A 16,692-nucleotide genomic window follows, 5' to 3' on the forward strand; every position below is an offset into this window, starting at 1 on the left:
CTACTGTTCTATGCTGATGATGAATAAAAGCCTACTCTTCTGAGCTGGCTGAGTAGATTAGCAAGGAGACTACAACTTTATTCAATTTGTTCACAAGTACTTCCAATGTTTACAGCCTATAACAACAGTTTTGGAGGCCTGGTTATAACCGCTCCAGTTTTTAGCTTGTGAACTCTGCTAATAAACTTGCAAAATGCCTTCAACCTTGGAAACTACAATTCCCACCATCTCTGTTCTCATCTCTTGTATTCTATTGATTGAAAATGATAAAACTGAAAGAATTATTAACACCCTATCAAACGCCTGTCCATTTTTCACTCCTTTAGGTTGTGTCCTACTAAACTAATAAAATTAATTGTCTCGGTGATTGTTTCAGCCTTATAGGTAAATATAAACGAATCTCTTAGGAAAGGCATGGTACTGTGACATTAGACAACAATTGCATGTCAGTTACAACAGCATGATGATTCATTTCTACTTTTCGGCTTTCATTTTAATATTAAAGCTGAGCTCACATTGGTAAATGTGAGCGACAAATTGTTATGTGCTTGGCATAGAGGAAGGTGTACATTCTTCTTATATTTGATTGGGTGACTGCTTTTGGTACCACCAGTCATTAGCTGCCAATTGACAAATAGAAGATTGTAATCAGAGTTACTGTGCTTACACAAAAGGGTTAAGGCCATTTTTGAGGACAAGAAGACAACATAATAATGCCTGCTCATATATGTCCAGGCTGGTCACCGTGCCAAGTGGTTTTCCCCGGTGATTCTCTCGCTTTACCCATATTGTTCATGGTCTGTAGGTCCCCTTTGATAACCTTGCATGGTCATCAGAGGACATCAAGTAGGGGCTCAGGGGAATGCTGTGATACCCATGTGGTGGTACAGATAGAAATAAACTGTTGTATACACATTAAGGATTGTCTGGTGGAAATTTATGCCTAATGACAGACAGAGGGATAGTCCAAAATGGGCTAAAATAGATATTGAAAACAGGCTATGCTACATCCATTGAGCGGTCTGCGACAATAGTGGAAAAATGCAGCCGGTTCCTGTTTGCCACTGAACTATCTCATATGAAACAGGTCTCTGGATTGGTTCAGTCAGCCATTTATAAGTTTAGGCTGCCAGGAACATCATCTAGTATGTAAAAATCCAAAAGGAAATATCTCCTAACAGAGCTATTGTTCAGTCCAGGCTGGCAATGCAACATTTGTGGATACTGGTCTACTTGCTTGTGCTGCTGAGAATCCTCAGATGATTAAAAAATGTGTTGTCAGAGTAATCATTACACTGAAGACCAATAACAGGATCAAACAACACATTGTTTGATTGCATTGGTTTCTTGTTATCGGAGGTGTATATTTTAAAATACTATCCTTTGCCCACAGGGCCTACTGTCTACAATCAGTTGTGAGATGTGACAACAGCTTCTCAGTATTGGTTCAGGACTCCGTGCTACCAGGAAAAAACCAGTGAAAATCCTGGAAGACCAAATGGCCCAGAATTAAGAACACGCATCCATTATACCTAAGGAAGGAAGGGGCTAACTTTGATTTAGGGAAGGTTGAAGACTTTATACTTTTCAAACCTTGCAGTCTTCTGACCAGTGATTAATTCAATTTTGCTGACACTGGTTCTGTCTATTACAATAAAGACGCATAAATGCAGCATGGCATATACAATTGTGTGACACTCCAGTGTGCACTATTTTATAAACATAATCAAGATGCAGTACTCTACCTTAGAACATTTCTGTCTAAAAACATCTCACTCTCATTCTTAGCCAATTCTCACTTGCACCAGTTAGTTTGAGATAAAGACATAGCCATCAAGCTGCTACAAATTTATGTTTTGTACTTTAAATTATATTGTGCATTTATGAATGTTTAAGTCTAAACATTTTCTATTAAAAAATAATAAAACCTATTGGGTTCTGTATCGGCAATTGATTTTCGGTCTTTTCCCATAGCAAGTTTTACTATCAAGGAACGAAGGAACCAGACAGCTGTTGATTTTATGCATCAAAGTAGTTAAATAGTTAAATATATTCATTTTGATAGTACACTTAAACCCCTCATACATTTTTTTTAACCATTTAATTGAATGAGCTTACTCTGTAGTGGTACATATTTATATTATCACTCAATAGCTAAAAACGAATGCTCTCTCTCAAAACACATTTACTTCTAAAGCCCACACCATGGGAGTCACAGGACTCAAATGTTGTTACATTGTACACTGAAATCCAGATACCTTGAGGTGCTGGTGTTACTACTCCATTAGGAATTTCCTGTATACAAAGGGGAATTACCACAGAAGTTTGTATTTCTACACTGAAGTCCACCAGTTATTCCGGACTGCTAGCCTTTTAATATAGACATATTCTACCATGTTTACCTACAAAATGTGTCCTTGGTAAATCAGGGGGCATGTGGTAATACCTCATCTTTCAAAATACTGATTCATATGGAAACTCCAGTTCCCGAATCAAAATTCCATAGATACTCGGAATAAGGTTATTACCCAATTCTTCCTTGGGGCAACAGATCTCCGTAGACCACATACACCCACTCTAGCTGCGACATCACTCACTGATTAATAACCACACTCAGCATTCTTTTCTGGATACATTTTTGCAGTAGGGAGGAGAGAACGAAAGGGGTGAGCACAAATATGTTTGGGGAGTGTAAACTGAAAACAGACAATTAAGAGACAGCTTTATAGCAAACTGTGAGACTTGACATTTGTATAAGAGATCAGGGTGATATGTACATAAGTAAAATACGCATTAGACATTGAAATTTACAATTAATCTCTAAACATTTTTAATAGTCAACATCTGCTTTTGGAATTCTGGTGAAGAACCATTGCTTCTAGCATGTCTTGCTATTTCTTTTTCAGACTATCACATTACTTAGCATAAATCTAAGATACACCCTTTGTTGAAAACGAAAACATGTATATCACTCAGCTATCACTATGTACATTTATTTGCTCTATGTCTGGATTTTCTTGCACATACAATACGTTTCATTTCACTTAATACACCAAAATGATAATCGACTTTTATGTCGTCAACATCACCCTTTATCCCTCATAAAATGAAAAGGCTCTCCTAATGGAAACTGACAGCTTTGCAATTCCTCCCTCCTCCAGGGATTGCTGTTCGACTTCATTTATAAATATTCTTGGAACTCCGACACCTACATCTCGCATGCCTTTTTTTGCCGCACTGTCTACTGTACCACCCGATTCATAAAAGACCATATTTGTTTTTGTTTCAAGGTCATTTTCAAGTGATTGTTTTTAAGCCCACACTGTTGCTGCTTGCCAAGAGAGAAACAAATGCTGCGCAGCTTCTGCCCACCTGCAGGTTTTATAAAAGCAATGCACTGCAAGTAATTCTAAACCAGTAGGAAGTGTGCAGACTCCTACCTTGCTTTCGGTTAGAAACCTCTAGGGAAGAAACACTCGGCCATATCCTATCAAACTTTGGAGGATCTGCATGCATCAGGAGAAACCAGGTGTTATTTTCATCTACAATTGTGGTTATTTGAGACAGTAACTGCATGGACAAAAACATAGACCACAGACATTCGCTACGCAAATTGCACGGAGTGCACTGAAACAAAATGTGACTACCAAACAAACAAAAACAAGCAATTGATGGTTCCCAAAACATCAATTTTTCATTTGTTCGGATGGTAAATATATAGTTCTTTATGACGACTATATATTTAACCTTTTGCAAGGCAAGTGCTCCTGCCACTGGGAACAACACAAGGGGTAACATGTACTAAATTAAATGAAAGGAAGAGGTTATATGATTACCATGCAAACAATTCCTGACCATTTACTGTCACTTAGAGCTCTATGCTGAGAAATTAGCCATTTATTAACCCCTTCACTGCTGAAAAAAACCAACTAATTGTGTACATACTTTCTTAACCTAGGTGACGTGCGTCTTAAAGATACAGGCCCACAACGCACCATATTTAAAATTAAACAAACTCGAGAATTGTCTGTAAATTGCTGTGCTTGTGAAATTATCAATTGAAAGGCCGCAGGGTGGATGCTTTGTGTATGAAGGATGCTCCCTTGTGCATAATAACGGAGCACTCTGAAATCAATAAATAATGAAGAAATTTCCATTGTCAAGTGATCAGCAGTGAAGTGATTAAAAAAGGCTCAAGAATGCCTTTCAGCTTTTTTTTTTCAACATTTGAATATTAATCGGAGTATCCTGTGAAATGGCCTGCATGGTTTGCCCGTGTCCTTCTCAGAGTGATGCCCTTGGTTTTTCTCAGGAATTTGAATGAGCCATTTGGACATATGCAATTCTCTTAGTTGTCTAATCAAGATACAAATTCACTGCAGTTTTAACTCTCCAGGCAATTTAGCATTTTTTAGCATTTCCTGTCTCACGGTATTCGAATAAATACCACAATATGATTAAAATAAGAAGAGTTGCACCTTCCCTTTGGCCTTAAGAAGCTTTCTTCTGTCTAGAATTAAAGTTTGGGTTTGGAGAAAAATACATTTGTCACATTATCTCCTGTTTGCAATGCATATGAGAAGGAACAACAGATGCAGTAATACAAAATAATCATGTCAAAATCTCAAAGTTTGACATTCTATAGGGAAAACCTTCTTCAGTATTCCAGATTTAGGTTATGGAGGCAGAATCTGTCTCTTAGACTGTAGGGCCCACATAACAAATATGTTTAAAAGGGATACAAAATTAAATCAGTGCTTAAAGTATTAAAATACACTCCAGGGCTCACTCCAATATATTTACATTTGACCTTTTTGATATATATACCTCAACTATGACCATGTCAACTAGTTGTAACTTTCTTTGGACCATTTACATGGTAAATAATTTGGTGTTAATAGTGTGAGATTGAACCTAATGTTCAATTCATAAAATCGTTCCTAGGCGTGTTAGTTTGCAAATCCTAACTTCTCCATGTATAACTTGCTAGTGTTTTGCAAAACCATGTTATTGAAGTAATGTATGCTAAACTGTAATCTAATGGTGTATAAATTATGCGTTGTATCAATACTACGCACTGGAAAGTTCCTTGTGAATGTGTAGAAGTGGGTATTCTATGGAGAGTGCAAGAGGAGTACTTGGAGAAATGCAATTAAACTGAGGTCAACTTCAACACAGTCATTACTAGGGGGGTAATTACAGGTTTTGTAAGGTAGTAAATCTCTGAGTTACAAACCAAATGGAGGACACTGCAGAGGAGTGATAATTAGGTTGGACATGTTCAATAAAGGTGAATGGGATGATTCTATATTTAACTACACATGAATGGGGCCAAAGGCAAGGATTGTCGCTGTAATGTTCAGGTGACGTTTCTTATGGAGGTGTGAGGGTGGGACCTGTAGTGGAAGATCATTGAAGACCAGAGATACAATGCTTGCTGGACTGACAGAACCTGTAGTCATTGCGCCATACTTGTGGAAGTGCATTTACATAATCATTAACTGTGCACGTACATAGCTGGAGAATCGTAGGGCAGGGGAAAGGAAACAAAGGGTGAGCGAGATGTGTTGTCACCTATGGTCCATGGAACTAATTTGGCAACTGTGTTTTTAACCATCTAAGAAAAATGAATGTTGTCCTTACTGAATTTGTTCCTTCTCTGAACCCTGAATGCAGAAGCATTCTGAGACACAGCCATGACAGAATTAGGAAGGAGAGCAAGGGAAGGTATTTTATTTTGAAATGGGTTTAGGATACCAAAGCACGTCCCTTTTGGATGTTCTGTGTGGGGATACAAGTATTCAGTCTAACGTGAGATTTAATCATCACAACTCAATGTCATGTGTATAAAGATTGCACAACCTGGATTTGGCCACCAGTTGGAGGGACATAGAAAATAAAAAGGATGGGTGGGTAAAGACAAATATTTGTGGGACTGCTTATGAGGGCCATATATTCAGATCAGCGTTACCCTAACATGACACTTTTAGAACTGTAAGAAAAGAGCAGACATTCACTATATCGGGGGACTCGAACCAAATGCTGTCGACAGGACACTATGTAAAGTATAATTGTACTCTTATAACCAATTCTCAACTGAAGTAAGAGTTAGACACAGGGCTTTTCCAGTGAATGTACATATTAGCAGCTACTTTTTCCTTCTTCAAATTCAATAAATCATGATTTTCTTCTAGAAATGTCATGTGTATGTCATGACTGCCTTTAATCCAACATTGTTTCGCTGTTTGAGAAATTTTATACAAGAAAACACTTAAAAAAAGAAAACTATAAAGTAAAGTGTACATAATTAATGGAAACCATGGAGAAACACAGGCAAATATTATGTTAACAATGACACTTTTTACTAACAAACAGTTACAGGTTCAAAGAGATGGAGAGCATCAAATATAATTTCAGTTTCTCGTGCATTGCAGATGAGCTTCTGTTTCCACTTTTTACAGAGGAAGGGGTTTCCTCTCCTCTTTTCAGAGGACCTGAGGTTCTTTGATAGAGATGTGCAGGCAATAACTACACCTTCACTGGAGGCACCTCTGGGACTCCCACATGCAAGATAATTTGGTGTACCAGAAAAACATGTAACCATGCCTCCAACGCATGGTTTCAGGTGGGTGTGTGTCAAGTCACCCTGGCTTGCCTTTACGAAGGGGCATTTGGAGCACAGAGAGGTTGCTCTGGGCAGGGCCCGACTGGGAACCAAAACCGGCCCTGGCAAAGTGCTCGGCCGGCCCCCGGGGGGAAGAGGGTGTTGGCGGTGCGACTGCACTCTTTACCGGGCCCTGAAACAAAACCGCCCCCACCCATGCGCCGCACTGGGGGATTGCCCGGTGCCCGCAAAGGCAAGTCCGGGCCTGGCTCTGGGTCCCTCTCGGACATGTCGGAATAATCAGGGCCCGGGTCTGAAAGCTGAACTAGGGTTTTATCCTGCTGGAAAAGTCAACCCGGCATCTGGCGTCATCTAGTGTCCTAAGCCATGTTAGCTGCCCTGTCACTGTTAAATATGGCAGCTTTGCTATACCATCTAGAAATTAATGTGGCAGCGCGACTGCGGGGCCCTGAAAAGAACAGGTCATGGGGAATAATGACCCCAGTACTCGTCCATTTGACTGGCCAAATGTATCCAGGGTCTTCTCTGGAGAGAGCACCTTGCTTCCAATATTCCAAACAGATTTGCAATATCTGCCGTCTCAAAGGAACTACATCGCTCCCCATCTTCGCTAGAGACCTCAAGACCTGACTCTTCGAGGGACCACCTCCTGGTTGGACTGGAACCTGCAACCGCACACCCCCAGCGCCTTGAGACCCTTACGGGTGAGTAGTCACGCTGAACAAACGCTTGATTGATTGATTGAACGCCCAACACTAGCATTTGGTCAGCATTCAGGACTTGAGCCCAAGACTTTAAGAGCCAACTCAAAAACAAGATGATCTAGAAGACATATCATCATAAAAATGAAATTCACTCTCAGAAATGGCCTATGAGCCAGGATAAGAAAGGGGTTAGTCTTTATTTCCACAAAATACTAACAGGGGCTGGGGGTGTGGGGCTTTCACAGCACTAAATTCACTTTTCGAAGGTAACATATTGGCTGGTTCTTTTAACATAACGCAAATGGTTCAGTGCGGTCCATCAGATTAATTACCGATGAACAAAGGCAGTGCCACAAAAATTATTTGACCATGCAGGGCAAAAATATAAAGAACCGTTACGGAATGTGTACAGCAAAAAGGATAATTATAATAACGTGTTAGAAGGCAAATTATACAGCACATGCTTTGGTATTTTTGTCTCATTAATTCGCACTTTACCAACCATAAGTACTGACTCAAGATATAATAAAAAGGTTTAGGTTTAAACATCTTTTTTGTTGGTCAACATGTTTTCGCCTTACAGGGTGTCTGGAAGCATATATTTTAACAAGAAACAGTTTTGCAGAATACTATTGTACATTAGAAATGTCCTGTGCAGGAGTCTCCGTAGGACGCACTTTAGTAATAGACAAAGCAATACATAGTACGAGCTGCAAATATTTCCGGAATTCTTCAGTGCCCTCTAGAAGAGAATGATGCGTTGAGAACACTTCAGTACAAGTATCAATGTGCATCAATAGTGAATCAAAAAATCTTCATGCCAAAGAAGCACTCATTCTTTCAGCCCAGTTTGAAGTCATTTCATCGTGTAAAGTTGTGAGCCGTCCAGTAAACAAAGGCTAGTGCATCAGTGCATGAACTGTGAATGTTACCATCATCTGGCCTCATGTACAGCCCTTTTAAAACCTGAACACAGCAGTCAACAGGGTAGGCGTAGGCTCAGTGCTGGAAGTTTATGCCACATTCCATGCAGACTAAGTTTAGTAACTTTGAGATATTTGAAGAAAAACAATTTGTGTTCAAATTTACAAATTATTAGGCCTGGCTGCAATTTCTGTTATGCCTACCCAATCTCACCTCGCCGTACACGAAAGTCTCAAAATGAAGCTATTATGCGATATCACTTAATTACCTGCTGTTTATGGCAAAATATTAGTGTGAAACATGAACGACAAGAACCCAACACATGCTGTTTTGCACTCCCCCGAATTACGCAAAGGAAAATTATGCGAATTTTGCACACCCCTACAAATTAGGCAGCTATTGGATTAGTGATAAAATGTGGCAAAATCCACAATGAGGCTGAAAACTGGCAGGTGCAGAATCAGTCCAGCGGTCCTGAATAATCTTTACCCATTCTGTATAGTCTGCATTAGATACAGGAATCAGATACAATGTGATCTACTCTGTGGCACTAAAACACCACATTTTGAGTGATCTGCAGCTATCTCAGCGTGCCAATTTTTTAACATATTGCTTCAATCCAGGCGAGACTGTACTAGTTAGTAAGTGGAGCATTGACAACAATGAGATACTTTTTATATAACAGGATTGACATTTTTTGATCTACTTGAACTTGGAAGACTTAACAACAGTTTAGACATAGGAACTAAAGGACAGATATTTAGTGAGCAATAGATTGAGACTGTTTGCCTTAATACTACTAGTGCACACAACCACCTTAAAATTCAGGGCTTCACACAAATGGAATGGAAGATGATTGAAAGATTGTGTCACTCAAGTACTGATCACAATTATTTTAAATAATGTCCTGGTTCACATTGTTATGACTGGTGGCCACCCATTGCCTGCTACCAGAAAAACAAAGCAGAAAGGACACCACGCAAACTACCCAGATATTCTGAAGTTTCATTACAGCTATGACCTTCTGTTATTTAATTGTGAGGATCAGGAACATCGAATTCGTTAGTATAAATCAGAGCGAAAAGTTAATTTATCTCACATTCCACATATCTTGACATAAAAAATAGGAATTTAGTACTATTCAAATTTACTGTAAGATTTATACTCTGCAAATATATATCTTTATATATTGAAATAGCTATCTCGTAATCAGCAATAACTAGTGGCAAAATGTATTAGGCCAGAATCACTTTACTCAGCATTCATCGTGAAGAAGCCTTTCCATTAGGCAAGATGATTTACAATTTTTCTACGGCTGCAGTACATGCTTATGCACAGCCACTGGGTCCAGGCCAATCAAAGCCATTCTTACCATCTACAGGTCTAAATGATTAGCCATCACACTGTATGGATCACCCATTTGGGGTTACAAGCCGTCGGAGTGGGTACAGACAGTCAAAAACAAGTTTTAACGTACCCTCTTGTCAGTCCCTCAATCTACCTCAACTGTTTTAATACATCAAGAGACAGGCATTAGCTACATATCAGACTTGTTGAGGTTGGCCCCGGTAGTATGTTGGCTTAAGATATGGCTTAAGCTAGTGCTAACCCTGAATCATGAGATTATTAGGGACTGTGTCGCCCTGGAGCGAGTCAACCATATCCGTGGCTATATTATGTTAAGCACATTTTATATAAACTAGGGTGCCCGGACCTACATGATTTTCTGGATAAAATAAAAAAGAAGATTTGGCCTGAGTAAAAACACATTTTCTGAGCCTAATGTCGGCTGAGAGAGAAGTGACTGAGTTAATGAAGGACTCTGTAACAGCTTATTTTTGTTAAAAACCTCCCCTCAGATTGAACCTTACCTGAGAATTGTCACAAAGCCCTTCCATCACCTGCTTTTAACTAGGTTTCGTTTTAATTTAATCCAACTTTTCTTAGGTAATCAGTAAGGCTGGAGTAGGGTGTGCGATTTAGGTCCCTGCTCTTGTGACAACTTTCAAATCAAGACACTATGCACTATATAATGTTCTGTGAGAATTAGAATGCTATTCGTAGGAGGTTTTTAATTCCTATTTTAAGAGGAAAAGGCTTTATACAGGTAAAACCCGCCTTACTCTACCTTCCTCAAACCCACATGAATTGAAGATATCAATTCATATGTACCTATGTGTTATGATTAGAGGGGAACTATGGAACGACATTAGGCTGTAAAAGCTCTACTGTATATATATATGCAACTGTGCCTATGTCACAACACCTTTACCCTGTCCCTCACTTATCCATTCACCCCCATTTCCCAAAAGCCTTTTTTCTTCTCTTTTACACTGTGAGCACTGTAAATATTACATGCAATAAGAGTATACTTAAGTAGATACATGCTTTGAATTTAAGAGCATCCAATGAATTTTTCACTTACTTAAGTAGATACATGCTTTGAATTTTAAGAGCATCTAATGAATGTTTCACTAATGAAAAAATGAAAAAATAAACCTTTGTTCCTGATGAATAGAATTGGAACTGTTTTGTGGTGAACTGTTTGTTCTAATTTAAAATTATATACACCACTTCGACCCTTTCTCGAACGTACTGTTACTCTATCTTCAGCTGCTGAATGAACCGTGGGAGATTTTTAATATTGCACATTTTTTAGTCTAGCTGTTAGAATCAGGAAAAAACGGCATCCCATTATAAATATTTAAAGTGGATCGATTGTGCCTCCATGATTATTGTTTTATGCAGGCATTTTTAACCCTGATTTGTTTTTATTGGAGTGATTTATTGCTATATATGTATTAATGGCAGCCAGGGCTTTTAGGTGAGTTAATGAATTCTGGCTCTGTAAAATAGTTTTTTTGTTTTTTTAAGTTGCCCTAATTTATTGATGATTTGTATTTTAGATGTGTTTACTGTGTAGTGTATTCTGAAATATGTACTGTACTTTTATGGTTTTTATTAACCAAATAAAGTGGTTTGACTGACTGCATTAGGTAAACCTTAATTCCTAATACTTTTGTAATTCTGCCTCACATTTATAAATTGAAGTGCATCTAGTGAAAAGTATGCTTTACCTAGAACTTTGTGCTGGGTCTAGGTAATTGCTGTGATTTGTAACTCCTACTCATAATGGGCGCACTGAACGTGGCTTAAATTGTAGAGAGCAACTGAATTGATGCAGACAATTCTAAAAGTAAAGAATGAACAATCACAAAAAACAGAAGGAATTTTAAATGCTAAGGGGAAATGTAACATAATTAAGAGGGAAACAAATGTATTTACAGCTCTGAGACAGGAAAACAGGGCGATTAATTTGGATCTTAAAATTACTATTTTTGTTTTCAACAGATAAACTCTAATTGGCAATTACCTATTATTTTTAAATTATTATCTATTAAATGCCTTGGTGTTTTATTAATTTGATTAGACTTAATATTGTAAACATTAATAGGGAATTGTAGATGAGAAATGTAGATGAAAAATAATATAATTACAAAAACTTCAAAATAATACATTTTAATATTGATTTTTCCCATAATTATAAGATTACAGCATACACCAATCCCCAGATAAAAGGCAGGATTGCTGGACACCTATATCAAAGATCCATTTTGTTTTTTCTATGTTTTCCTAACTATCAGCAATCAAGGAGAAATGTGTGTGTAAACATAGCCAGTCTAATCTTTACAGGGAGGAAATCATTCCAGCAATACCCTTGATAGGGAAAAGGAAAAGGAAGGTTTGTGATATAGATATTCTAGAATTCTATTTTTAAAGAAGATCTGTTTTATGGCTGAAAAAAGAATCAAACAGCTATTCATTGTATTTTCTAATTACTAGGCAGAGAAATATATCTACCAAAGTAATTATCAAACATAAAAAAATCACGGTACATGGAAAATAACTCACTGGTCCCTAAATTGATGTTGATACAAATAGCAGCAGGAAATAGTAAGGGTTTCGGATAGTTGCAAGACTGCGGTAGAAGAGAGTGGGAAATGGGCAGACCATTTCGCCCTTTTATGAATATAGGTGCTACAAATGTGAAATTGTTTCTTCAAAAGCACAGAGAGATAAAATAGTGAAATTTAAGGTATTTATTAAAACTGAAATAATTATGAGTTATTGTAAATATTTACCAACTGTGCATTCAAAATGGCTTAAGAAAGTGCTTGGTTTTAAGAGAATGGTCGACCTACACAAAGCACACTATGCAAAAGCGAACATATAATTTTTGGAGACAGTGCATAAACAGACTTAACTGGTCTATATCTGCATGAATAGTCTAGATCAGGTGAGTATGCCTTTAGAGTCCCAAGGCATTATAGTTGTTGAGTTATGTTTTGATTTACTCACAATCCAGAAGTTGTTTGGGTATCTTCTCCATTGAGGCCATTTTTCAGTTTATCTCCAGAGTTTCTTAAATTCCTAACCATAGGAGATTTGTTTCCTTGTTTGGCCAATTGTTTATTATGCACTGACCCCAGTGAACCTCTAACACAATTTCTAACACAGCTCAAAACAAGTTTTGTCCTGGAAAGTAACCCTAAAGGAATGCAAAGTAGCACTACTGCTATTTTGCGTCACATTGATGGTACCGTGGGTAGTACATGAATGTAGCCATCCAACCACCCATGTTTTTTTAACTCAAAGCCCTCTTTAATAATATTTATCGACAGGGCTTTGCATCAAAAAGTGCCTCTTTGAGGATGGCATTAACTTGGAGAAATTATTATATTTCTACGAACATTTTAAATATTGCATGTGTGCTACACTATACAGCACGGATGCAAAGTTTGAAAAGTGTTAAACTATGGCTTTGTGTAGAATTTTGTACTGGAGGACCAAACTATGCCGCACATCACACAGGCACATTTGCAATATAATGCAAAGGTGTGTATGTGGTGCTAGGTATGAAGTTTGCTTGGCATTACTGGAGGGAACAGCAGCAGCACTATATTTTAGTAGAAACTGAAGTTCGGATTTTAGCATCAATACAAAACTGGTTATTAAAACCAGAAAGCACTTGAAAAATTTGAACAGGAAGCCCTTGCTGTCTTTTAACCTGTTTAATACCCACTGCAGGGGTACCTGAGTTTTCATTATTTTTCTATCCTGCCAAGAGACTGGCATATTTACCTTGCTGGCACCAGGGTCGATGGCACCATTGCAGTGCAATTGGTGGCAAGTCTAAGGTAAGACACATTGACAGGCAAGGAATGGTAATAGGTTTATCCCACCAGTCTATAAAGGGATGCCACAGAACATGCATACATAAAAGCCCTCAAAATAATTATATCCTCAGCATTTAGAGATGTCCTTAACTGCTCACTGGTGCATCTTACAAAGGGTCAAGTCAAGACAAATCTTCAGCTCCAAAATCAACAGTGACTGTACAGAAGAGAGACAGTGGGGGAACATTGTTGCTGGCTGAGAATGCCTTTCAGGAGCTCTCAGATTCCCAGGCAAATTCCATTCTAAAACTGCATGTGTGCTCAAACAAATGCTGAGGTTCCCTGGTTTTTTATTGTTTACCTTACCAATAGGATTCTTCCTCAACACTGCTCTTCATCCATGGAAGACTTGTGGGCTCAGAAAGAGTTCCGAGAGATATCAGTTGGAGGTGGCCAGCGTTGTGGAGAGGGTCTGTGGGCAGAGGCCCCATTGAGGCTCAGCAGAGACCGGCGAGTCTCAGTGCGTATTTCCGTCCAGGGTATTCCAGGAAGCGCAGTTGCTAGCGGTGCAGGCAGCGTATTGTTGTCTCTTCCTCAAACGTTTGCAGGGATGCCGCTAGGCTCAAGAAAGTTGAGAAAGTCAGGGGGCTGCATATGTTTCCAGTAAGAGGTCGGGCGTGGAAGGAGAAACCCACAAAAACCCTCCAACTCTCCTGTGACCAAAAAAAGACAGCAGGGAAAAGGCAAACTCGTTTTGGAGAACTAACCAACTTGAAGGAGTGTGGAGGGAAAACCGCCAAAACAGTAGAATGCATTAAGGTCACTCCCTCTTTATGCTCCTTTTTCAAAGCCCAATCTAAAAAGGAAGAGGATCTCTCTTTTCCAACCCCTAAGCAACCAGAAGTAAGCAACCTAGGGCCTGGCATGCAGAGTAATAGCTCTGCCAGTATGGAGGAGGCAGGGGAAACTAGAAAGGCACTTCAAATCAGCAATAGATACCAGGTGTTAACTTACGATACAGCTAAGGACCAACCTCACCTACTCCTCACCTGGGTCCTCAGTTACAGATTTCAGTATACAGCTTCAGGGACAGGAAGACCAGCCAGTTGTAGAAAAACTGCTTGTAACACTGACAGAAGAAATGAGAGGGAAATTTGCAACATCAGAGAAAAACCAGGAAAAAGTTCAGCTGGCATGTAGAAACTAAAATGGACACTCTGATGGAATGAGTGTCAGTGATGGGAGCCTCTTTATAGGAGCTTAACAGAGAATTTGAGGCCAATCACAAAAAAATACAAAACCTAAAAAACGAAGAAAAAGATTTTCACAAAAAAATTGAATCACTTGAAAACAACGCGAGAAAGAACAATATTAGGGTATTCAACGCTCCTGAAGGTCTGGGGGGAGAGAACATGAGAAATGTTATGATTAGCTTAATAAAATAATTCATCCCCTGTGCTGACCCTAGAGTCTTGGAGCAGGATATACAGAGGGTCCATCATGATCCTTTAAAAAAATTTGCATCCAGGTAAATCTCATGGAAAAGATTGATGAACTTTACTTATTACTCGATTGAAGAATACATTCTGGCAGAAGCCCTCAAGGCTGTCAGTTTCTCTAAAGGGGTACTAAATACAACCTTTGTAAAAGGACAAGATCTTCTGAGCTCCTGGGATGAGGTCATCATCAGTATACTTCTCAAACCAAATAAGGACTCCAAGTTACGCGACTCCTACAGGTTGATCTCCTTACTGAATAGCGACTATAAAATCTATACATAGGTATTAACTAAGGGAATAGAAGGTGATCAGAGCACTATTTAATAAAGATCAAAATAGCTTTAATTGGAGGCAACTTTACGAATTGACTCACTATCCGATTGGTGCAATAGACATGGCCACCAAAGACAAAACGTCTTTGACGGCTCTCACTTTTGACGCCGTCAAAGCCTTTGATAGAGTAAGTTGGCCCTTTCTACATTGTGTGATCAAACAATATGACTTTGGAGAGGCTTTCTCAAGAGTTGTTGGGTTCATATATAAAATTCCAACAGCCAAGATTTTGGTGAACAGTAGCCTTACTAAACAGATAAACATTAGAAGAGAGACCCGCCATGGTCGCCCTCTGTCACCTCTGCTGTTTAATCTACATATTGAGCATATTGAGCTACTGGCAAACAAAATTAGGGCAAATCAAAACATCTTTGAGTGGGAGAAAAAAGTGGTCTTGATGCAAATTATTCAATGGTGAAATACATTAGACCTGGAAAGATCACTCCCTGTGACGCTGAGTACCTTGGAAGACTTTGGGAAAGTCTATGGTTACTTAGGTAATCAGCAAAACACAGAAGTTATGGAATGGAACACTTGCTGTAACAGTCTGCTTGTAAAGCAGGAAATATGATATTTGGGAATTCAGATGGTGAAAGACATAGATAAAATGGATCAGGTACATTTTTATGAAGCAGCAAAAGGACACCAGAGGTTACTAAAGGCAAGGGGAGGCCTCCCTCTGAATTTCCTAGGTATATCTAATATATTAAAAATGTCAATACTCCCAAAATCCACATTTATCTTGAATGCAAATACCTTTAGAATTTAAGACGGAGTGGTTTAAGACATTGTAGGGGGAGTTGAGCTGTTTCATTTGGTCCTCCAAATGGGTGAGAAATGCATGGAAGAAACTGCGTAGGAAAAAAGAACACGAAGGTATCGCAAGTCCAGATTTTTATCAATGCTAGTGGGCGTTCCAATTAAAGAACATAAGAGCTCTACTTTTGGATAATTCCACCTTTACCCACTTCTGAAAGCAACACTGAAAAAAGTGCCCATGGAGGGGGATTCTTTTCATTTTTAAATGTGGCAACCCGAAGTACTTTAAAAAGGTTTGGTTAAATATATTGGAGGCAGCTTGCAAGCTATGGTATCAAGTTAGACACACATTAGGAATACCATACTATTGCAAGACTCAGTTATAACGGTAATGGTACACAATCACAGCAGTCTTTATACTTCCCACAATAACAAAAAAGTGCTCACTCCCAGGGCCTACCGTTACTAAACCCTAATATTAAATTTTTTCACAACTAGGCAGAAGGAGCACAACAATGAGTCAAATCCATTTAAACCGCAGACTACGCTTGAAATGAAGACAAAGATGCACAGTCACACAAAATTATAGTCCATCATGAGTTCCAAAGAGAGGCATGTCAAGAAACATCTTTTCTCGGTGTTCTTATCTTTATTTTTTCATTCTCACAAGG

The 16,692-nt window shown here is 38.7% G+C and overlaps 1 protein-coding gene across 4 annotated transcripts in view; it reads right to left on the reverse strand.

Annotated features, from left to right (window-relative positions):
• Positions 1 to 16,692, reverse strand: part of NTNG1 (netrin G1) — a 909,002-nt gene that overhangs the window by 198,691 nt on the left and 693,619 nt on the right. For 2 of the 4 annotated variants that reach the window (XM_078673405.1, XM_078673403.1), the window contains exon 6: positions 3,441 to 3,506. The exons of the other annotated variants lie outside the window; for them this stretch is intronic. In XM_078673405.1, the coding sequence (XP_078529531.1) occupies positions 3,441 to 3,506 (66 nt within the window). The remainder of the gene's footprint in view (positions 1 to 3,440; positions 3,507 to 16,692) is intronic. 4 annotated transcript variants of the gene reach the window in all.

Source organism: Lissotriton helveticus, chromosome 1_2 (genome assembly GCF_964261635.1).
Source record: "Lissotriton helveticus chromosome 1_2, aLisHel1.1, whole genome shotgun sequence".
In the NCBI taxonomy this organism is placed as follows: Eukaryota; Metazoa; Chordata; class Amphibia; order Caudata; family Salamandridae; genus Lissotriton; species Lissotriton helveticus.